The sequence below is a fragment of the Epinephelus lanceolatus genome, chromosome 10 (assembly GCF_041903045.1).
Source record: "Epinephelus lanceolatus isolate andai-2023 chromosome 10, ASM4190304v1, whole genome shotgun sequence".
Lineage (NCBI taxonomy): Eukaryota > Metazoa > Chordata > Actinopteri > Perciformes > Serranidae > Epinephelus > Epinephelus lanceolatus.
This window is the reverse complement of record NC_135743.1, coordinates 37,113,220-37,136,493: the sequence shown is the minus strand read 5'-3', so window position 1 is coordinate 37,136,493 and position 23,274 is coordinate 37,113,220. Positions and strand designations below refer to the sequence as shown.

At 40.5% G+C, this 23,274-nt stretch overlaps 1 protein-coding gene across 1 annotated transcript in view; it reads right to left on the bottom strand.

Moving 5' to 3' along the window:
• LOC117266082 (low-density lipoprotein receptor class A domain-containing protein 4-like) overlaps nt 1-23,274 on the bottom strand; it is a 274,585-nt gene that overhangs the window by 172,061 nt on the left and 79,250 nt on the right. The window contains exon 2 of the mRNA XM_033641031.2: nt 5,428-6,214. Coding sequence (XP_033496922.1) covers nt 5,428-5,467 — 40 coding nt within the window. The 5' untranslated portion in view covers nt 5,468-6,214. The remainder of the gene's footprint in view (nt 1-5,427; nt 6,215-23,274) is intronic.

Here is a 23,274-nt window from a genome sequence, read left to right as displayed (position 1 = left end):
GAAGCACTCCTCAACCTCTTTTGCCATTTATCATTCCTTCATAAAGTGGAAGCATCAGTGGTTTAAATGACATGTTTTAAGTACTTACAGGTGTGTTTCCTTAAAACTTTTTAGCTTTTTGCTTTAATTAATACACCAACTTTTACACCTCAACCAAGAGTAAAAACCGTCTTGTCATCTTTATTTTTTTCTTCAGAATTTTCGATGTTTCCGCTCAGTTTCTCAAATTGAAAACACACCTAATGATGGAGTGCGAGCAGGGTATAACAGGCCTTTTTCACAGCAGACATTTTCACTCATCCTAGTAGAAAAAGCACAGGTGTTACTAATAACACTAGTGACAGCTCTATTCTATTCAGATGTATATATTTACACCTGGCCCTCTCCTGATGTCAGAATGTCTTCTGTGAAACATGTTAAGTTTAAGTGTCTCCTAACAAATCTAGAAGATGAAAAAATGAATTACAAACAGAGTGAAAGTGAGGGAAAAAAGATAATGATGGAAAACTGTGTGTGTGTGTGTGTGTGTGTGAGAGAGAGAGAGAGAGAGAGAGAGAGACTCAATACTCTACATTTTAATAATTCAGTTATTTATTCACCATAATCGATTGTCTGTGATACCTATCTTCTTGTTCATGTCTGGATAAGCAACAATTTTATGTGGGTTGTACTTTCAATGGATTTCTGTAGATCTTGTCTCTAAAATCAGCACGGTGTGTCTCAAAGTAAACAGATTCCATTTTCTGCTCTGACTGAGGCCAGTCAGCGTGTCACGGGTTGGCAAGTCCCCAGAGGAAAAGCTAGGCCTCCTTTCTATGCCTGCATATGACTTCAATTACAACAATCATAATTACAGTAAGTGATTATGTTTTAATGAGAAACAGTTAAGGTCAGGTTGACAGAGGCTAATATTGTGGGCAGCACAGTGCATATTATTTCCACTGAGGACGGATTTCATCTCTGCAGCACTGTGAACTTTTCACCTCAGACACTATCACCTGTCTGGTTCCCTCACAAATGTCAATACACACAGAAACTGCAGTGCTGCATATTGAGGCACACATTGATGAGTCAGCAATTACAAAAGGTTGTTTACATGTAATTACAGAAAAGTATTTGCAACAGACTTTTCACATCTTTGACAACACATCTGGAGAGGGGCAAGCTGTGACCGCACTGCATTCTGGGGTATTACAGCTATGCCTGAATTCCCTTTTAATTTTCAGTAATACTGTAACATCCTTGAATATGTTTTGGCTGGTCACCTTTTAGACCAGCTCTTTAAATGCAAAAGTCTGTCCTTGAGTGAGTGAGTGAGTGAGTATGTGAGTAAGTGATGAAGTTACACCATTGGTCAGACTGAGTGACTGTGTTCTTCATTGTCTGTAACCAGTGTAGCATGGTGGAATTAGCAAGCTAGCTAGCTAACTAGCTAGCCGCTACATGAGTAAAATTAAAAACTTATGGGCTCTACACATGCCGCATTTTTTACACCCTCAAATTCATTGTTTTTAATGTAGACCATGCAGCAGGCACGCTTAGAAGCCAGAGCGAGGAAGTTGCGGCACGTTCACGTCCTCAAGTGCCTATTTCTCAGGGCGCGATGGCTGGGCCCTGAGATAAACAGAGATTAACTTTTGGAACGCAGCAGTGCGCACTGCATGTCATGTGAGGAGAAACATCTAATCACAGCTGGCAGATATCTTTCCCTTCTCCCTTAAATATCAGTCTGAGGTACATATGAAGAAGAAGTTGATCATTTTAGTGCAGGCAGAGCTTTACATCTGTCCCACGGACAATCTTTTTGGCCTAATACACACTTACAAAACAACACCTGGAAGAAGATCAGCTCTGCACTTGGGATTTCTAGTAAGTAGGCTATGATACGGTCCTTGTTATGGTCACTTAGCAACCTCAGCCACAACCTGCTTCCACACCCTTCAAAGTTGGCGCCTTACCTCGCTTTTTCCAGGCGTTTACAGATAAGGCATGTGTACGGCCCCTTAATGCTTCACCCACTGCTCTTTTCACAGCGTAGGATAGGCACATTGCTATCATCAGATAAGTGACAACTTTGCTCGGCTCATTTTCTGTAACCACTGTAATAGTGATGCGCGGGCCGACCCGTAACCCCCGGATCTTGGGGGTTACCCGTGGGTCGGGTCAAGAAATGTCCACTTTATTGGCGGGGCACGTGGGGCGGGTCATTAAAGATTAAATATGTCGGATAACAACACTATTGTAGGTTAGGTAAATGCATGTTACGTAACGTAACCTGCGACCTGACGTCACAAAAGCACCAAGCAGCGGTCACAACAAACCAGAATCAATGAAGCGGTGAAGATGGAAGAAGATGTGAGGGAAAGATTACGGTCGGGAGAGTACAGAGTTAAAACAAAAGAAAGCCAAGCTGCTAATTCTCATGTTTGGGACAATTTCTGTGAGGTAGTTAGTGCAGCAGACGACAGCAGCATTGGCTACGTGAAGTGCAATTCCTTTGATAGGGCTATACAAGCATGAGAGCCACAAGACGGGTACGTTAATAGCGGCGGGGGCGGGGTGGGGCGGGTTGTGAAAATAGATGTGGTTGTGCAGGCAGGATGGAGCAGGTCAAATTATTTCGTAAATGCGGGACCTGCGAGTTGGAAAAAACCCTGACCCGTGCATCACTACACTGTAACATTACCATAAAAGCCTGGTGCAATTAGTGAGCAGCTAGCTAACTAGCCAGCTGCAGTCCAAATGGCAGGTTTAAACAGAGGAAAGAGAGGATCACCTCATCAAATTGTCTGAGGAAAAGCCACGTCTGTATGACACACAAGTTTTAAAATTTACGAGTATTTTTATTGAATATTATGTGTTACAATGTTGGGAAGTTGAATAAGATGTCAGAACAGGTGCTGCCACCTTTTAACAACAATAACTAGAGGTCGACCAATTATTCTTTTTGGCAGATTAAGACTGTTTGATTAACATCTTGCTGAACTTCCTGTTAGTTTTATTGCACCTGTTTCATTGTGAGAGGTTACGCCTTCATCATTCTTTTATGATGTTTGCTGATCTTATGTAATTCCGGCCTAGCTCAACTCAACTTGGACCTCAGCAGCTTCTAATCAGCTAGAATAAGTGGAAACATCTGTGTGGGTGCATACTAGGGGCTTTAACTGGAAGATTCTGACTACTGTTTGCTGTCCGCCAGCTGTTGGTCATTTACACTCATCCTCTACTAACAAGCTACCAGCTTAATGTCTGAAAATGATGTGAAGATAGCTTTTATGAACCTGGATAAAGACTTATCACACCTTCAACTTTTCAAGCATCTAAATTACACAGAATGGTGTTTCTTTCTTTAGAAATCCATCTTTGGACATTTTGACATGTCACTATAAAGCACAGGTGTAAATGATGATGATGAATGAAGGATGGCTGAATTACATTTAGCTGCTTTGGTGAAGGCACATGCTGCACACTGTCACTGTCACTTCAAAAGTCCTACTATGACAAGTCAAAATGTTTGCTGTGAACAAGGAAGACAGCCTCATTCTCATTCTGTAGGCTTTGTCCATAATCCCTCACCAATCACTTATGCGCTACTCTCTATATAATGGACACTCAATAGGTTACACTGTAGTGAGCAGAAAACTGAGATTTTGGACATTTACTAATTATCACCATTTCACGCCACTAACAGACAGTGCCTGACTTTAATTTGCCCTAATGCATTGTGGGATTATTAACAGAAAGGGGTGTACATACCATGGACATTACTTTTTTGATTCACTGTATGAGGGCACTGTGTAGAGCCTAAATCTTACACTCAAAAGTCGGACACCCAAAAAGAGAGTAAAGAGAGTAAAGAGAGTGAACTATGAAGTAAAAAGGGAGTGATTTTGGACACAGTTGGCCAAGTTGCAGCATCAACATTAATTAGCTAGTGAATTTGGTGATGGTATGGATGTCTAAAACCTCTAACATTCTTAGACCTTGTGCAGACACTCTTAAATATGTCACTATCCGAATGTCTCCTACAGGCTTATCAGACTTTAGGCCTCATGGGCTGCCTTCCTGTTGAAATGATCTGTTAAAAAATGTTGGACTAAGCTGACTAAAGAGAAAATCACATTAGAAAATAGACTGGATTTAACTTAACACTTTACCTCACAATAAAAATATAGTTGCTTGTTCAATTCTATTAGTAAGACATATCATTGAGGTTGAAGATTTATTATGGGAACCTGATAAACACTCTAAAGGGGTGTGTCCACATAGTGTTTTTCTTTGGTACAAAAGCAGTGGCAGGGCACTGGGAAACACTTCATCCCAGTGCTTCATTAAAACAATGCTCTCAGTGCTTTGTCAATGTTGCACTACTTGTGGGTTTTGTTTCTGTGACAAACATATTTTGACATTAATGTTAGTTAGATAATGTAATTCCATATTAACAGAGGGTCGACTACACAGTGAACAAGAAGCTTACAACACGTACGATGATAAAGGCACAATACTTACCAGCAACATTCAGTGTCTGAGCAATCTGCTCTCAAGAATGGGCTTTTTGTCTTTGTAATAGTTTCTGACTGATATATCATACAGCTTGGAACAGACAGTAGCTAAAGGAGCGGAAATGATGACACCAGTGCCTTTCTGAAAAGTTGGGAGGTTTTCAAGTAGAAGCCCTTGGAGCGGCCACACAAAAAAAGCTGGAGTGCTCTGAAAAATAGATGTTGGGTGCAGCACTTTTCCTACACTCTCTTCTTATTAGGATCAATTGAAAAATAACGCTGGTGCTCTGTAAAACAACACTGTGGACACAGACCCTAATCTCTATAAACAGGTATCTGCGTATGTATGCAGAATCTGTAGACAACAGGATAATTGGTAGCATTCTGGTTTCTGTTTGTCATTCAAGTGGTATTGATCAATCACGTCTGAGCAGCAGGTAAACAGTTCGAGTGGAGGGCAAAAGAGGCAGAAAGCATTTGGCCAAAATGCAGTCAAAATCCCATAAGCTGTCGAACTTTTTATTAGCTTTCTTAAAAATGTATCTGCATTCATATGCAGATATCTGTTGATAGAGATTAGCCCAAATGTTGTCTTGACCAGTCTCAAGGTCCTAAACGAACTGTATGATGACCGGTGCATGGAAGAAGTCTTGGTCTGGATATATGATTGCTACACCAGATCTCTCAAAATATTAGACATTGCCCCCAAAGGCTTATCGTCGTCAGAGGAGAGGTGATGGGCTACAAGATTGCTAAACACCAAAACCTAACTTTTGTGAATGTTTTCAAAAGATGCTTGACAGTTGAATCAGGACACGTTTTCTTTTACACAGACATAGATACAATACATATATTTATGTATATTTATACATTAGTACAGAGAAACCCATCTACACACACACACACACACACAATCAGTGTTTACCTTTAAAGGCATTTGTGGCCGGTAAGTCAGTTTCCTGCATACTGCTCCTTCCCGCGCTCTGCCAGCTGCTGCCGATGCTGCGATGGATGCCAACAGACAAACCTTAACCGGTCCGAGCCACGGCCGCTGGAGGGAGGGAGGGTGGCCGAGAGGAAGGGACGGCGCCTGCCAGTCTCACTGCCATCTTTCTTCATCAACAGTCCATGTGCGTGAATACAGCTGACTGGTTATCTAGTCTGTGCGATTATATAACTGTCTTTTGACAGTTTTGCTACTGCAGGACCTGGGCAATGTGGTGATGGCTAAGAGGAAGAGGGGCACAAAAGGAGGAGATGGAGGGGTCTTGGGTCTGAGACACTGACTTCAGGTCAGGTTAAAAGAGGATGGATGAAGGTTTAGGAAGTTGCAGTGTGGATGTGGTTGATCTGAACTCTATCCTCCCAACAGCAGGCCTACAGCCATGGCCAGCACCATGAATTCTTGTCTGTCTATCAATTTTTCAACCTGTCTGGATGCAGGTGAGCTTCTCAGCCTCTTTTGTGTCTGTGAGCTTCAAATCTATTTATTTCTCAGTCTCTCTGTCTGCCTCCGTCTCCCCCACAGTCAGGATTCTCTCTTAAACTCAGCTCTAATCAACATGCCGTCTCCTCTGATTCTCTGAGCGTTTTTGCAGGCTTGTTCCCGTGTTTCTTTGACTCCCGTCCTCCCTCGTTTATGTCTTTTGTCCCGTTGCTGCAGTCCCAAACTCAGCACGAGGCACTGAGGCGCTCTCACACTGGCACCACGGCTATAGAAAAGAAAGAAAAAACACAGACAGAGGAGAAATTCAGTGAATAAAATCATGAGATACCAAAAAACAACAGGCGAAATAGATATACCCAAGCAAAACATGGGCAGGGCTGACTGCTGGCCTGCAACGACCAGTTGAGAAAAGTGCACAAAAAAACAACACTCATCGACATCAACCCACGCACACACCCACACACACAGCAGAGGACGAGCCGCAGTGTGTGTCTCAGTTTGGATAGCAGGTGGGTGGCTGGCTGGCTGGCATGGCCCCCTTTAGTTCCTCTCACCCACTAGGTTCTTACATGAAAGGGAAAGTTTTTCTGAAAGCCAAGTGCTGCCTGTGACCCTATTTCACAGAGCAGGGGAAAGATAGAGCCACATGTCAGTGTGCCACTTTGAAGTCTGCCTGATAAACAGGGCTGGAGGAGGCTACGGCTAAGGAAACAACAAAACTTTATTTACATTTCAAAAGTGCCAAGTGCTTTTTTTGACTGGGAAAGAAATAAAATCCAAAAGAGAGGAAGGGGAAGAGGAGGGTGGGGGGATCGGAGGAAAACCGGTTTAAGAGTAACAACAGCTACTGTTTCTGTTGTCATTGAGAACAAACAAGATAAAATGAGGGTGTTGGCGAGATAGATTACATAGAGGGATGGAGTATGATGGGGGGAGAAAGGGAAATCGCATAGGAGAAAGGCAGATGTTTAAGAGAATAAACAAGGGAAACATCCTGTAGGAAGAGGAGAAGGCAACAAAAAAGGGAGAAAAAAAGATTTTCAGAAAAGGAGGACAGAGAGAGACAGAAATCAAACAAAGTTCAAGAAGAGAAATGTTGCGGGACGAGAGAAGGGAGGAAAGGAGGAATTTGTTGGTGGAAAAAGCAGACAGACTGTAAACAAACACACGCCCTGTCTGAGGTTTGGAAAGGCTCGACAGATCTCAGTTAGCTAGTCTTATCTCTGCTGCATTTGCCTGTACTTATCGAGTCTTATCGCAGTAAGGATACACACAACAGCTTGTGCCCCGACAAATGGAAAAGTAAAGGCGAGAACTGGGCTGCCGTGATGTCGAGGGATATTCACTTCATTATATGCCCTACCAGTGATTCATCATTTTGTCTGCTTGTGATAAAGCCAAGGCAATGTCCAGAGTCTTTCAAAGTCCATGGTGGAGAAAATGGAATGAAATGAGTTTCGTGAAAGTCAAGGAGAGGAGAGGAAATGAACAGAAAGGAAAGGAAAGGAGGGAGGAGGGCAGAAAGGAGGCCGCCACACTAGACTAATTGATTACAGCGTTAGAGCAGAATTATCACAGATTAATCCTGTGTTTGATATTGAGAGGAGCAGCCTGTGAATCCACACAGAGATAGGTTTTGTGTGTGTGTGTGTGCATGTGTGCATGTGTGTGTGTGTGTGTGTGTGTTAAGTCTGGTAATCTTAAGTTTATCCCTGCTGAGGCCAGTAGAGTTCACTGGTTCACAGGCTGAAAGATGATGCAGCAATTTTGGTATTATCAGGTATTGGTATCAGGTATCAGGTATCAGGTATTATCACAACAGCGGGCCCCAAAAGGTTAAAATGTCAAGTGTCCCCTTAGTTAATTTTGTAGTATTTAGGGGAATATATTGGCAGAAATTGAATATGATTAGAATGTTGTCTTTAGTGTATAATACCATGAAAATCAGAATCATTGTTTTTTTTCGTTACTTTAGAATGAGCCGTCTATATCTACACAGGGAGCAGGTCCTCGTCTATGAAGATCACCATGTTGCAACGCCATCTTACTACGGTAGCCCAGAAGGAACAAAGCAAACACTGGCTCTAGATAGGGGCATGCACGTTTTTGAGTCAGCCATCATAGTTTGCAACCCCTGTATGATGAGTGTCCAAAAATCATTGATTTTTTGAACATGAAACTGCTTTATTGAGTGTTTTTTTGCTTTAAATCACCACATACTTTTGTTTTCGAGAGGAAGAGACCTCTGCAGATAATTTTGCTCCATAATTTTGACCTTTTATTCATCCAGAGCTTGATAAAACTGTCAGCCTAAATGTTTCACATAATTCAAACAGTGTTAGATGGACACATAAGAGAATGTATTCTTCAGGTTAGCTAAGAAACAAATATGGAAATAAATGTTTTTAAGGGATAATAAGCCCTAAACCCACATTCACAAAGAGTTTGTCATTTTAACAGGATTTACTGTTCATGATTTCCTACTAAATAAAATATGGCATTATGGAGATATGAAGAAAATCCTCAAACTTCTCTGATGCCACCTCCTTAAATGTCAATATTTTCTATTTTCTTTAATACTCTATAACAGTAAAGTGAATATGGGCTGTGGACAAAACAAGACATTTGCGAATGGTATCTTGGGCTTTGGGAAACAGATTGACATTTCTTTTTTTACAATTTTATGATGTTTTGTGGATCAAACAACTAATCAATTAATCAAGAAAGTCATTGACAGATTAATCAACAATGAAAATAGTCGTTTGTTGCAGTGCTAATAACCCGGCAGATATGTTTATGTCATCACATTTATGAAAAGATAATTGATCATTAATCCAATGTTGTCATAAAGCAATCCTGCTCACTGAAACATTGCCCACAAAGGCTTAAAGGGAAATTTCGGTTTATTTCAACCCATCTCCTATCGTCCTAAATTTGTTTCAAGTGACTAGTCACATAGAAATAATAGTTAGCATGTTAGCCATTAGCCTAGATACAGCCGGGGTGCATAGTAGCATCAGACCTGTTAAAACGTAAGTGAACGGGCAACCTTCAAGTGCAAAGTTAGTCCACTAAACAAGCTTTTTTTCCACAAAGGCCGCCTCATATCGTTAGGATAAATGTCAGAGAACATATAGAAAACGACATGTAAACGTGTTGTCTTACCTTACCGGTGTGGTGCCATGTTTGTTTACCATTTAGCTCTACTTTCCAAAGCGCGGCCGAAATATCGTGAGAACAAGCAGCGATCTTATAGCGTGCCTGAACAAGCAGCAACAGCTGGAAGGCAGAACCGGACAGTAGCCTGAAAAGTTAATTCATTTATTTTATGAAAGATTTATAGAATAATAGCTGACTTTTTGCCAGACTTTCACTTTGTGGAGGAGGAATTTGATTTTGGAGAGTTTGATGGACGCCCTTATTTAATTGAGCCAGAATACACTGACGAAGAGCTTCGTGAAATTGAAGAACGGAGGAGGAGAGAGAGAGAGAGAGGCGCAACAGGTAGAGGACGAATGGCTGCTGCAAGGCTGCGTAGCTCTGGAGATTGGTGGTGTACCTGTGAATGCTGTGCCCCAGTGCCCACAGAAGAGGAATGCCTCTGTTGCAAGGAATGGGACCGGTTGCAGCCTTATTTTCATGGTCTGGATGTGACCGAGGACGAGACACCTCCACCTGTATCCAGCTGGGCTTTATCTAGAGCTTGCGAGATATATTTCAGCCGCGCTTTGGAAAGCAGAGCTAAATGGTAAACAAACATGGCACCACACCGGTAAGGTAAGACAACGCATTTACATGTCGTTTTCTATATGTTCTCTGACATTTATCTTAACAATATGAGGCAGCCTTTGTGGAAAAAAAAGCTTGTTTAATGGACTAACTTTGCACTTGAAGTATGCCCGTTCACTTAAATTTTAACAGGTCTGACGCTACTATGCGCCCTGGCTGTATCTAGGCTAACGGCTAACATGCTATTATTTTTATGTCACTAGTCACTTGAAACAAATTTAGGACGATAGGAGACAGGTTGAAATAAACTGAAATTTCCCTTTAATACTGACAGAGACATTGAAAGGATAGTTCTGCAGTATAAACTGTATGGCAAAATCTATGACTTATCACAATTTTAGATCTTATCTTTAGTCTTATGGCCCACTCCTCAAATCAGTCAGAGCAGCCACCTTTACATGTCATCCTGACCTGATATATTCTCTGTACTTTCCTGTAAGCAGGGAAGTACTGTAAGTATGAAAACACGTTGCTGAGAATCCTCTGAAACCTTATTAAGGACCTCTGCTGGCCCTAGGACCCCAATTTAGGAACCAAAGACTCTCTGGTACCACATACCAACAAACCAGCTGCCACACAACTGGAGCAGCTGACAAAAGTAAACTGTTGATTTATGACACCTAACAAGAAAAGGGGAAAGCCCCAGAATTTATTTGCCCTTCTTAAATGTAATGACAGAGCATTTCCCAACTTATTCTTGTCAGAGTTGGAACAATGAAAGCGCAACAGAAAGACACACAAATTAAGAAGTGGAATTTTTACAACGTGTGCATATTCCAGTAACTGATAACGACATTATTGTATGGCGTGTATTAAATCCCACTGTATCGCTCTATTTTGGAGGAGAAATTAAAACATCATATGCTCTATTCAGAGTCCTGGAGTAAGGACTTTATATCTGATTCCATCATATAAATGTTACATTATATTCCATATAAAACTACTGCACAGCGCAAACCCTCAATGGCTTATCAGGTAGGATTGTTCCTGTAAATAATAACCAATTTCTTCCAACCTGACGCACAAGCTCTTTCTGTGGACTACCTGTGAGTCAATTCAGCCTGACCCCGCTGACTGTCTGTCTACGGGGTGATACGAGGACAAAAAACTACTACTACAACTACCACTACTACTGTGGCCTATCTGTTTGTCCTCTGGGTCATCTGAGGACAGCTACTCATCATGACAGGCTGTGTATATTAACGCTGTTTGCTGTTTGACGATGATATTTGAGGCCCCAGGTGGATGTTTGTCTGTGCTCTGGTCATTTAAGGACACCTCATGTTCTCCTGTCTTATCTCTGGATCTATCCCGCTGTAAGACTTCAAAGTCTGAGCAACACAGAGAGCACAAAAGTCTGAAAAACACCACAGCAGCAGAGCAACATTTAAAACTAAAGTAGAAAAGGAAAAGTGAAGCTATTTTCTCTTTCAACTTTTGTTAAGTTTGTCATTGACAAGGAAATGGAAAAACCTGTGACCTGCGTTACTTGTCTAAGCACTGCATTTTCAGCAAAATGTTTACATACAACATATTTAATTTGTTTTTCAATATCCGCTCCTAACAACTACAGCTCTATTTCACTTTTTTATGCGTATGTTTTGGTAATCAGAGCTTGATTAAGGTGGCTTTGGTTTAATAGAGAAAAGGTCTGCAGTTCTAGCATGAGACACAGCAGATTTAAACCACAATCTTAAATCATTAACTTTAGAGGGACAGATCATCCTGACATCAAAATTACATGTTTTTCCTCTTACCTGTAGTGCTATTTATTGGTCTAGATTGTTTTGGTGTGAGTTGCTGAATGTTGGAGATATCAGCCATAGAGATGTCTGCCTTCTCTCCAATATAATAGAACTACAGTAAATGGCACTCGGCTTGTGCCAAAAAATACATTTGAAAAACTCAACAGCAATGTCTCTTTCCAGAAGTAATCCACAGACCTTGTTGTGAGCAATATCATGTAGGAACTATTTTCTTTCTACCGAACTACATCCGCCAAAGAAGGAAGCGCGCATCTACTCATGGACGAGAGGCTCGTGTTCCAGATAGTAAACATTAAAGGCGTCCTCCTTTGCTGAGCTGTAACGTTTGCAAGTTCAGTGGTCTTAAGTGAGCCAGCAGTAGATACGCACCTCCTTCGGTATGGCGATAGGGTTGACACGTGTAGTTCGGTTCAAAGAAAATAGTTCCTCCATGATACTGCTCACAACAATGTCTGTGGATTATCTTGAATAAGTGGGTCATGATTTCTGGAAAGAGACACTGCTGTTGAATTTTTAAAAGTATTTTTTTTTTCTGAGCACCACAAGCTGAGTGCCATCTAGTTCCATTTTACTGCAGACAAAGCAGACATCTCTGTCCCCACCAATATCCTCAACACTCAATAACACACAAAAACAATCTGGATTGATAAATAGCACTACCGGTAAGAGGAAAAGTATGCATTTTTGATTTTGGGGTGAACTGTCCCTTTAACCTACCAAAGCTTGCTTTTTTAATGTGTTCAGCGCCTGTTGTGGATGGTATCACTTATCAAATATACAGTGATTGAATTATGCCTCAAAACCTCTTAAACATCATTGAGAAGTCAAGTGTCTGGAGAGAGGGTGTCAGGCTTGTGCGCTACTATGCAATTAAATAATAATAAATTGTTTTTTATTGTAAAACAAGTTGCAACCAAAGGCTTTTCTTTGGCCGCTCTGAGGCAAAATTCCTCTGATGTGGTTCTACAGTATCTTAGGGTCTCTGACATGGACAGTACGTTTTTGAGAATCCCCACTACAGACAGTATTTGTGTTACTGTCTCTTATAATGAACTCCAATAATACAAAAAACACTGTGAGATGGCCTCGATAGACTGTATTTGAAAAAAGGCACAGACAAACCTTGATAATGACTAGTTTTACCAGCTTCAGTCCTGCTGTTATGGGGCTGCACATGACCTCTGACCCCCGACCTCCCTGGAGTACGTCAAGGAAGCATTATAGCATTATTAGTACTGGGGTATGTTTCTGTGTGTACAATCTGTCTGTACTTGTAACATACGGGGATGACTATAGCAACTCTAAGCGCCAGCTCTGACTCCTCTGCTGGGTCACACAGGGACATGTGCTTATCAGTGAGACAGCAGTCAGACAGGCAAACATGGATTGGGGAGCAGACTATTAAACCATGGGGCTGGTCGCATCTGTTACACTGAAAATTCAAGCATGCTGAGAATGTGATTGCATAACAAACCAAGAACTGGGGCTACGGAGGTGATTCAGAGTTCTGTTGCAACAGACGTGGAGAAAAAGAGTCACTTAAAAATGTAGCTCTCATAGACTTGTTTATATTTGGTCTGTCTCTTATCTAACAGTATTGGCTAGAGGAAATATGAAATGTCTCAGTGCTGGACAATAAAGCTATGCGAATGTCTGTGAGATTATAAACGGCTGAAGGTGATACTCAGTTTGATTTCTTTGGACTCAAACAATGGGGGCAACTGTGGACACACAATGTGCAGGAAAAAAAACAAAAAACACACAGACACTGCTGAATATGCCCATCAGGCAGCGATGCCTGGTTTGGATACTCAAATATCTTGATCTTCTCTTTCCACCTCAATTTTACAGTCTCTAAATAGTTGTTCTTTTATTGTCCAGCTGTCAAAATCCAGATGACGAGAGCTGATAAAAATGCTCATCTTAATCGCCTTTGATTGTTGTTGCATGCTCAAAGCATTTAAGCAGCAGAGTGCTTTGTCATGTTTGGCCTGTCGGGCTACATAAGGTCCGCTCTATCTTCTTTGTGGGCCATATCCAACCTGCAGGTTTAACAAGTATGCGTGAGCGTGGAGGGGATAATGCTTTCAGTTGTGCTTGTGTGAGTGTGATTATCTGTCTGTGTGCAGCTAATCTGGCAAACTACTGGACCAATCAGCCTAATATTTTGTATGCTCAAGGACCTCTTGTTGTTGTGGTGAATTACAATAGTTGAAGTTAAAAACCTGTTTTATGTCATCATTAACTGCTTATTCCTCACTCCTCTCAACTGGCCGCTAGGGGCTGCAAGTTTTATGTAAATTGGCTCAGCTAAAACCAAGATCTCACCCTCATTTGAAGGCCACATTTTGGTCTTCATCGTGGCTCAAAAAGTGACATTCATAAAAATGTTTGGTCTCATTTTGAACCAAAGCATTTGCAGTTTAATTCCGTACCTGATATGTTATGATCCACTTAAGTTAGGCTGCTTACAAGATGAATTAGTCCGCGTTTTTGTGTTCTTCTTTCGATTGTCTTGCAATTTTGACTGTTTGTGAGCCAGGAGGGACAATTCCAGTGGGCACAGCTGTGCCGTGTTCCGGCTGCCATGGCTGCAATCTAGTTTTATTCCATATGCCACATGGTGTCATGTCATGCTGGGATCGTTTCATTAGATTTTGTAGACTTGCAGATTTTGTCGATTTGGGGATTTTTCCTTGATATCTGTGCTTATACCACAAGTAAGGAGGGGACTTGGTAAAATTGTTTCTTTTTTAATCAATTTTAATTGTGTTTATTGTTGTTGTTTTTTTCCTTAGTATGCATGAGTCAATGATTTGTTGTGTGTGGGGAGTGAAATTAGGTTTTAATGAAACAAGAGGTCTAACAAGGGTTTATAAACCTGGGTTGATTACTAAAACCATTTTACACTTTATCATTTCTGTTCAGCTAATGAATGTACTTCTGAGCTACTTAATGATCTTTTAGTTCACATAAGACAACTTATTTGCAGTGCAGTATTTGTTCATGACGATCTTTTGATAATGCAGAGTACGTGTGCTGACGGCAGATGAAAGGTCATTTAAGGACACAGCCACTCTGTTACACATGGATAGATGAAGATTATACAAGACCTCAAATGATTAATGGAAGATCCACTTTAGTCTGGTTCATTAGTCCCATCCATACTGTACTCCTGTTTGACGAGCTTGGCTTGTGGCCAGGCTGCAGTTAAAGAGGCCTCTTAAGGTTGAGCCCAGCAGCTACTGTCTCTCTGTGTCCTACTGTTTGTCTTGCAAGGACAGAAAACAAGGACAGCTGCTTACTGTATGTACATGGATAAATCATCAAACAATCATTCAGTTCCTGAGTATTTTGGGGTCAGAACTTTGGTTAAAGGGTCAGTTCACCCAAATCAGGAGACAAAAACATGTTTTATTGACTGACCTTTTGTGGTATCGAGCTGTGGAGATAGCTTTGGAAATGTGGATTATTAGAAAAACAATGTCCCTGTTACCTTGGAAATCCTGACCTGGCTATGTAAAGTTTCAGGTGGAATTATTCTCACAAAAACATTCTCTCTATGGAAACTGCTGACAGTGTGTAATGAGGATTTACCAGTGTCAAACCTGCAAAGTTTTATCTAATAAGCTATTTTGCATATTATGAATGATACACTGTGTAAAGACTGTGTTTTTATAGCCCACTTGGTCTTACTGGATTTAGTCCTATTTTCAGAACCTGTACTTGAACCTAATGGTACCCACCTGCTGTGCATTACACCACAGCCACTGAGAATTATCAGTTGTCACTGGCTGGCAGGTGTCAAGTTATTTTCTTGTAAGTGATTAATCAGACACCTGGTTAATCACTTACACAGGTGTTTCATTTCAGCTCTAAACGAAAACGCCACTATTTAACTGTAGACAACAATAGCAGCACTACCACAGCTTCAGCACCTTATGGTTTAACTAAAGAGTTTTGAGTCTGTGTACACAGCAGTTTCAGTCACAGTTCCACTTGCCTTTTCCTTACATCTGTCCTTCAAACCTGCAGACTGCACCTGCTTCACTGTAATTATTTCAAAGCCTCTCTTGTCCTCTTTTTTAACATTGGGAACTTTAAAGTAGGAACTAGAATTGTAATGTAGATCCCTGGCTCCTATTCACAGGTCACAAGTATCTTTGAGCAAGGCACTACACCACAAATTGCTCCTGATGTGTGTGGATGTATGTGGGGAAAAAGCAAGTCAGCATAATATATTCCATGTATTTAATTTCATGGTGTATGTGACAAAAAGGCAAGAGCAAAATTAGTAAAGATGTATATAATTGGATGTTTCTACAATTTCCAATTTGATCAAATTTGTTGGCAAGTGGCCTTGGGATTCTGTAAATACATGCTCAATCTACCACAAACTGGCCAGTTGTCCATTAGTGTCTTTGATTCGTTGCAGGCAGTGTTTTGACTCAAACATCAGAGTTCGCATATAAAAATGAAAATCAGAACACTGGAAAATTGAATTTAGTTTTTCTAAAACTGATTTTTCATTTGTCAGACCACTGTAAAATTAAGATTATGGACTCCTTTTTCTAATTTTTTTTTGTAGAATGTTGGATAGAAAAACAGAAATTAAAAAATAGAAAATCTGAGAGTTTTTAATTTCTGTTTGTGTGTTGGACTGCCGACAGCAGCTGTTGACTTAATTTACATCTGACTGGCTGGCTGAGGGTCAATTGTCTCACTTATTGTCATGCATGTATTTAAAAAAATCACATCCACTCATGGTTGCGCACAGATCCCACTTCAGTACATACTGATCTGACAAACAAAAACTACAATTTTAGAAAGTTGAATTAAATTTTCACATTTATATTGTCTATACGGAAAATTGAACTGATAAGTTACACAGACCCTATACTTACATGTTGTAGGTTCCAAGACCTCTTTGCATTGGGTTCTTTGCAAGAATGAAACAAACACCTTGTCAGGTTGTTTTTCCTTTTCTGTACTTAAGTGTCTAAGCTGTTCCTGAGAGCACACTTAGTGTGAGTTAAATAAAGCTGTTTGTTGGGACTTTGTCTCATTCCAAGAATTCCTTTTTCTTCTGGCAACTTACTGAGCCGATATCACTGGTGCATATCATCGTCTACCTTTCTCAAGTAGAAAGCAGAAATGCCTGAAAAAATAACCTCTTTTTATTTTTTCACTTTTCTAAGGAATTATCTAATAAATCATTTGCCACGGGAAAAAAAATGTGTGAAATGATGCACAAAATGACTGGCACAGCAAAACCAAACAAAGGTAGGCTGAAGGTGTCGTTCGTCACATCCTTGTCTGATCTGGCTCTGTGTCACGCCGACTGCCAGCCAACTGTGACAAATCTGACAGGCTTAATCTGGCTATGCATCAACTCTAGTGTCGAGAGGCCGGACGCACAGACAGACAGACAGACAGGAAGAGGGGCAGTGATGGTGACAGACAGATAGACAGACAGACAGACAGACGGACACATACTTGAAAAAGCAGACGGAAAGGTAGTTGATGTCGGTAACAGAAGTTTATAAAAGCTCAGCAGTCTCAGCAGCTGCAATGACAAACACCACTTAAATCTGACAGGTGGCTGCACTAATCTAGACATTTAATTTTTAACAGGCACAACAAAGATAAAAAGGGCTGCAGAGACCAAGAACAAGGAAAAGAGACATCAGGCATCAGAGAAATAACTAAATAAGTGTACAAATAAATAAAGAGCAAATGGTTATTCTATAGGCTTTAATGTGTGTGTGTGTGTGTGTGTTGTGTTGAATTGATAACTGCAGATGTGTTTTAAAGCTATAGGCCCTAATCTGACAATCCATACTGACAGAAAAGCTCCACACAAAGACTATAAAGAGAAAGAGCCATCAGGCAAAATTAGCCTACACTTCCATAAAGAGACAACTGATCAAAGGCCTGTCCTCAAAGGCTCTCCAAGGATTTGCTTTAAATGTCTCCTGATGTGCTATTTAGTAGCCGAGCTGATTGGATAACTGTCTTGAGCAATAAACCCAGACAAAAGATAGGAAAAGACTGGACAGATTAAAAGAGAAATCAAAAGCGAGATTGTCTTTAGGCATAAACACCGGGCTCATACATGTGATGTCATTCTATTGAGCAAAACAACAGATGTGAAGTGGCTGTTAAGTGATGAGCTGCAAAGGGCCTGGTGAACATCAGACTGTTATATGGCCACCAGCACAGGCCTGCTTCTGGTGATACTGTTAACTACTTCCACTGGACTTGCTGCCACGGCAACACACAACAGGGTTTTTATGTCAAGGTAATCTGTTTTATTAGTTGAAATGACAAAGTAAGACTGCAAAAAAGAAAGAAAGGCCTACTGTGTCGCTGTAGATTGACCACATTCGCCCTACATGGATTCTGGCATTGTGAATGATCAGTGGTGTGAAGTTGTTGCCACAAAAAGGAAGAGAGTGATTACCTGAAAGTGAAGAAGAAAATACAAAAGCATTTCCTTAACAGCAATGAGAGAGCACATGATTCAAAACGAGCTAGACTCGCCACTGTGTCTGAGCCTTAACACCAGTACAAGTGAGGGTGCAACAATTTATTGGCTGAGCATCAGAATCGGCCGATATTCGTCTTGTTAACTGCCAGCTGCCTAGCTATAAGATGACAGCGATGGCAGTGGCCAATGTGTTCTGTCTAAATTTTTGACAGACTAAAAGGCAGAACTCAAAACCAACAAGGTCCTGTCATCCCATCGCCCCATCGTCCCATTGTCCCGTCATCCTGGGTACAGAAGAAAATGTATTTGGGATAAACAGAGATCTTTCCTGGGATGCCTTTGGCACAAAGGGACACAATGAACTCACTGTCGTCAGGGGACGCACCCTATTTTTACCCTGATAATGTGACATTATGAACAATAAATCTGTGTTAAATCTGGCAGGTGGAGAGCTACTTAGCGTTAGCTGTTAGCTGTTAACAGCCAATGGCCTGAACTAACAGCTCACTGAGGTTGCATTATGTAATATAATGATGCGTTTAAGCTTTATTCAGTAAAAATGAGTATTGTGTGATGCTATATTATAACATTATCATGATGAGTTCAAATGTAATCTTGTAAAATTTAGCCAGAAACCTGGAATAAATACAGTTGTTTGAAGGAGACATTTGTTGATGTTTTTGCCTAAATATAAAATAGATACTAGAGAATGTGATATATGTTACATATAGTAAATAGGGTTATGAAGCATTTTCTTTAAAAAAACAACAACCAATTTTTCATGTGAAAGAAGGTTATATTAAAAATTGATTCATAGTTTTTTTATGATTGAATTTGTCCTCATTCAAAAATAGTATGATAACGGGCAGTTGTTGTGTTTTTTTAAATAAAAAGGGTGCAAAAGGGGAAACAAAAAACAACAACATTAAAAAAACAATAGTGCACATAGTATAATAAAAATGATGCATTCCCAATAACAAGTTAGTTGTAGTGCATTATAAGTCTGTGTGTGTGTGTGTGTGTGTGTGTGAGTCTGTATAAACAGTCTTGATGGATTTACTGCAAAGTTACTGCAAATAAATTACAAAGTTAGAGCCATTGTGTCTACCCCCACCCCTAGAGTTTAATTATTCAATAGGGGTGGGAGGAAAAATTGATTCACACAAGAATCAATTCACATATTTCAAAAATCCGTTCTTGTATGTAGTTAATTATTGTTATAATTTCTCCTCACTATGTTGTTGAAAAGGCAGAGCTGTGTCAAAAGGGCACAATGCAGCTCCCAGACAGTGTCAGCTGGTCCAGGGAAGGCAAGCCTTTGGGGACATTTAAGATTTATTCACTTAGTAAGTTGCTTTGCCAGAGAAAGAGGAAGTATTTCTAAGCACAATACAACATGACACTGACAATAACCAAGTGGAGCGCCAAAATTCACACCAGCACCAGCAAATGGACCGGTGTTTCAAATTAACGTGTGTGAAAGCAGACGGAAAATCTGGTGGTGCTCATTCATGATTAAAACAATGCCCTTCCTCTGCACAATGTTGTGCCACTTAAACCCTGTCTGCAAACAGCATTGACACTGACGGGGGACCTGACTGCTTTCACAAACCAGTCAGTGGCGACAAGACATTACATTTGTCATCGTGCTTTGTCGTTCCCATTTCTTTATCTAAACCTACACAGAGCAGATGGAGTGGTAACTGTGTGCAGTACAGCCTTATACATGATATCTGGACACTAAATTTAGAACACTTTTTCAAACAGTTGGCATGTGGTGCTAAGGAATTTTTTTTTCTGTTTTCTGGACTGTGACAAAGGGCCAACACACAAAATCAACAGTAAATGTTTACTGTCTCTTGCTGCCAACAGTACATAATCATATTATGTACAGCCTTAAGTGTACATAATTAGGTTACACACACTAAGAGTGACAGGAAGGAGGGATAAGGCCAACAACTGTCACAATCAGTGAACCTCACTAACAGGCAAAAAGGGGCCTTTCTGTGGTGTGCTCTTGTTATCAGTTTAAAATATTTTCATGTTTAAAAACACTAATTAGATCCCCAAGAACTATCTAGCAGGTAAATCTCTCTGTGTGTTTGATAGCTGAGAAGTAACAAGAAATCGTAGTAGAGAACTGCTGAAGATATTTCTGAGGTAATTCAGAAACAGTGTTGGATTTTATACTTTGCCAACCAAAAGCATCATTTTCCAATTCCCCCACTGATTAATGCATATTTCTACAGCTTTTACATGCATAGACTGTGATTAAGGGCTTTTTAAGTTGGTTCAACTAACACTTGTTGTGCTCCGTTACTTCCAAAGGTACAGAAAAAACTCCAGCCTCTTACTTCTAATTCTATAGCCAAAGGCAATACATCTCTAAGAATAAGAAGCCTTTTTGCAAAGCTGCACAAGACAGCTAATGTAAGGTCATAAACTTTCAACTTTTGAACTTTCGTTGACTTTTATGCATATTCGGGAACAGAGTTAAGAGGAGACGTAGGGGGCGATATGCTTGTTTTCTGTGTGCAAAGCCAAACACACTCTTTCCGCCAGTGCCTTTTGATCTCCTGCAATCAACCACAAACCATTCAACCGTTCCATAAATGGAAAGAAAAGCGCCAGAAAATACAATGACAGTGAAATGACACATTAAAGGTGACATATTATGCAAAATGTACTTTTTCATGGCTTTTCAGTAAGTGTCCCTGGTGTGTCTAGAGACCCCCAAAGTGGAAGAAAAGACCATCCTCTCTACAAAAGCTACAAAAACTGTAAACTAAAAAGTTGGTAATTAACTGAATCTTTGCCTTTACCCCAAGATTAAAGCTGCAGGAGACCTCACACTTAACTATAACTTCAAACAGAGATGCTTCTTGTTTTTTTTGTTAGCATCCATTTACAAAGATACTCTTAGACATTTGCTCCTTGTACTGCTGGCACAACTGTGACCATGACTAGACTTCCCTACAGATTTTTAAATGACTACAACTAAATTACTATATAAATAGCAGTATTTACTGGCAGAAAACATCAGGAAAATGTTGTTCTTTTCTCCCCCATTTTGGATGAGCTTCCTGCTGGAACTTGTGCTGTTTCGAAGTTTTTGGTGAAGAAGCAGTAAATTGTGGTTAAATGTCTTCTTATTTTACATTTCTGGCACCATACAGTGCAGTTAAAGTTATTTACACAGGTTCCCTGAAGACCAAAAACACGGACCAATCAGGGCAGAGTGGGTTTTTTCAGAGACCGGAGCTGAAATGTGTTTCGATAGACGGTCAATAAAGCAATATGCAGGCAGACAGAATAAGAAAAATAAAGTGTTTTTGAACATAAATGGTTGTAAACATGCTCTAGTAGAAAGCAGAAATCCAAGCATGAACCTGAAAATCAGTGTAATGTGTTTCCTTTAAGGAGAGCTGCAAATACTCAAAAAGGCCAAAACAGAGGAACTCCCGTCTTTTAAAGAAGCTTTGATCAAGTTAAACAAACCATTCAGTTCAGTCTTGGATAAAATGATTTACATTCAGTAAAACACTGGTGCCTTTTAAGGCCCCTATGAAAAGAACAGACACTTTCTACAGCAAAGACCTGAATAAACACGAAAATACAGACAGGCACACACAAATCCAACCTTGCATGCCATTCAAAGAAGTATGTAAACATGAAAATCTGCAGGTATATTTGAATACAGAGACACACACATAAAAAAGATCACACAAAGAAGCACAGCATGTGCAAAAGCAGAAGCTAGAGGCAGCAGCGACATTACAGGCTGCAGTCACGCAGCAAAAATTCATCTCGTTCCCTCTGACTGGAGAAAATAAAAAATAAAGAAAAGCAAGAAGAAAATCAGACGGCACAGCCAACAGATGGACCTGCCTCCCCAGAGAGAGCTGTGACTGTCTGTTACCCTCCAATCCACATGTATGGATACAAAATCACACATTCAACTTACAGTGGTGCACAGTCAGTCACCCATCCTGAAAGTCCTTACATGCACGCACACCAGGTATTGCCTTAGCCTTTTGCTGTTGAAAGGGGACATAGAGGGACACTGGTGCAAAGTACTGTCAGAGCTGCGATGTAGTGGTTGTATGGGGGCCTCTGGACTTGACTCCACATTGAGAATATGTGAAGGGAGCATGGTCAAACTAAAACAGGATGTAATTTTCTCTCAATATGACAAAAATCAGCGCCAACTGTAAGTATAGCCCATTTTGAGGTGACCCAGTGGATCCCCATACAGTTTCCTGGTCCATTGACCTCCTTTTGGGAGCCACGGCTTCATGCCACAAACTGCACTGGACCACAACGACATTTCAAACAGAATCTTAACAGAGACTGGGGTAAATAGGTCAGGCCTAATGGCTCATTCCATTATGCTCTAAAAGGACATTAGAGGTGACACTCTACATGAAGCAACTTGTTATGAGTCCTTAATCTCTCAGTTCAGTCTCTCAGCAGCCATAAAACTGCAGTGAGACAAGAAGCTGACTAAGGAAAATGAGTGTGATAATAATGCAGTTAAAGAACTGCAGCGCAGAGTCCTTTTGGAGCTTTCCAGTCACTCCGTGCTGACCTCATTCTGCATTAATCAGCCAAAGGTCACGGTTACTATACATTAAGAAAAACTTTTTTCCCAGGACTTGATGAGCAGAGTTATTCTCTCCAGCTGAGGCCCAGGCTCATTAAACATATGACCACTTTTGACCATATGTTGACATCAGCACCACACCACAAGAGATAAGACACAGTTTAACATTTACACACACTACAGGGAAAACAGTCTACATGCTCAGGCAAAGTATGAAACCGTTCTGAATGTCTGTATCATGTTAGCAGTTTTTGTGTGTAAACGGACTGAGATCATTGTCAATAATGTTTGAATATCTGTGCTCTTGGAGTAACAGTGACTCGGGAAAGGATCTTTGTCCAGTTGATTGGACTTGAGTTTACCCTGACCTACTGTACGTCTTATGTATTCCAGTAAGTTGTTGTTTGTAAATAAACAAGCCTTTCCTCCAGAGCAGATTCAAAGCAGAAAAGAATCTGATGTCTGTCACCACAGTAGTGATGAACATGAAGAGAGAGAGAGAGAGAGAGAAAGAGAGAGAGAGAGCCTCAGCCATGCACTGGCACATCTGGCTGAGACAAAACACTCTGTACTGATGGTTTCATCTGAAGAGTTCACATTCCAGTTGACACACCTATCTAGTTGTGTCAGTTTAACAGTACATTAAGTTTTAATCTGTGAGCTTACATTTACAGTAA